The sequence below is a fragment of the Arachis ipaensis genome, chromosome B10, assembly GCF_000816755.2.
Source record: "Arachis ipaensis cultivar K30076 chromosome B10, Araip1.1, whole genome shotgun sequence".
Lineage (NCBI taxonomy): Eukaryota > Viridiplantae > Streptophyta > Magnoliopsida > Fabales > Fabaceae > Arachis > Arachis ipaensis.
Genome location: NC_029794.2, coordinates 10,853,445 through 10,855,238, shown reverse-complemented (window position 1 = coordinate 10,855,238; position 1,794 = coordinate 10,853,445). Strand labels below are relative to the sequence as shown.

The 1,794-nt window shown below is 37.8% G+C and overlaps 1 protein-coding gene across 1 annotated transcript; it reads left to right on the top strand.

Annotated features, from left to right (window-relative positions):
• Positions 12 to 1,789, top strand: LOC107620111 (increased DNA methylation 3-like; the record flags this gene model as incomplete). The annotated part of the gene is made up of 3 exons (XM_021114440.1): positions 12 to 119; positions 333 to 1,192; positions 1,569 to 1,789. Coding segments are annotated over exons 2-3 (1,059 nt in total), but the record flags the coding sequence as incomplete, so codon positions are not given.

The window sequence follows — 1,794 nt, the reverse complement described above, 5'->3', positions numbered from 1 at the left end:
GGAGTAGTAACGTGTAAAAAATAAAAACGCACACACATTTGTGAAGGGTGATAGTGTTTAACTGCTTCCTCTGTGAAGTGTTGGTTTGTTTCATCGTACTTGCGGCCATCATTGTCACTGTGAGTGTTCCTTTCTCTCTCCTTAGCTTGTTCTTATTCATGCACTCATTTTTTATTTCACTTCCTTGTTACATGCACAACCTTGTTTTCATTTATGATTGAACGAATTATGTTTATTTTATTTCTCAATTGGGATTCATAAATGCAGAAGCTGCATTCCTAAATTGTGATTCCCTACTAAATTGTTATTAGTTTTTAATAATTGTTGTACAGGTGATTGAATCCACACCCCCACATGGATGTGAAAGGAACTATTTATTATGAGAGAAAGCATGTTCCTAAAACTAATATTCCAGTGATTAGTGATTGCAAATTTCTAATTGACTTCATAATGAATAATTACTTGGGACCTGATGTTAAGTCTGATATTCCAAGACGTTCAGTTTCTCATTTACTAAGATATGCTCTCCCTGGTCTTGTTCTTGATATCAATATGTTTCATATGTATCTAAAGGGAAAATTGCTTTTTCCAAGCTCTGATTTTACTGAGAATAGTAAGCAGTTTACAAGTTTTTACCCTTTGGATCTTCATCCACAGAGGTGGTTCCCTGAGAGCTTTAGAATCATTAAAGGCATTGTTTTAATCGATGATCCTATTTCGTCGGGCATCAAGGAGAAGGATTTAAATAGGTTCATGTCTTTAACTGGTGTGAATACTTTAAAGTTGAATCAAAATGAATGTTTAGGTGTTAAAATTGACACTCAAGTAGGCAAGGATGTTGGTGATAGTAATGGAGCCAACGAGGCTCCGGAGAAACAGTCTACGCAAGAGTACAAGAGAAAGTACATTGACGACACTCCGCCAACGCCGGAGTTCCCCCGTGTTGTCCCCACAAAGCAATATGCCACCGGAGATCATTCCAAGAAGATTTGTAGCAGATGGGATGGACCTTCCTTGATGCCCCTTCTCTCTATTCCAGACGTTGACGATTGCGACCAAGGTTCGTCTTTTGTTTTAACAGGGACAGCCAAAAGTGGGAAATGTGGTCCTCCTGTGGGTGTTGTGGATATTGGCACTAGTAAAGCAGCATATCTATTCCGGGTTTCGTTACCAGGGGTCAGAAAAGATTATAGTATGTCTCTCCTCTTTTTGATACTCATGGTTATTGTGATTGCATTTTATAAATGATTATATGCTGGACTCATTGTTTTTATAAACTACAAAAAATGGAAATGGCCTTTTAAATGTTATACCACATAGCATTTGTTATAGGCCTCTGATAATTGTTGTTCCATCAATGATGTTCATGAATGATGTTGAGGAACTCCATAGCTAGCTTAATGCCTTTAACAAATTGGATAACCATAGGAAGTGAAGTCCATAACAGTTATTTCTGTGACATTCTTTTCTTTTAGTATATATTACCATTGCTGCAATGAGCATGATGGACTAATATTTTGAGAAACATATAACTAACACTAGTAAGTCTTGTCTTGTTTTTGTATCAGGTCAATTCAGTTGTGAGATTGAATATGATGGGAGGGTTCACATCAAGGGGTTGTTAGGTGGTGGAAGAACCATAACAAAACAATCACGAGTTTATGACATGAAAGTCCGGCAGTTGTGCTCGCCTGGACCATTCACGCTTTCATTCAGACTTCCAGGGCCGGTCGATCCAAGACTGTTTGCACCTAACTTCAAATCTGATGGCATTTTTGAAGCAGTTGTAATCAA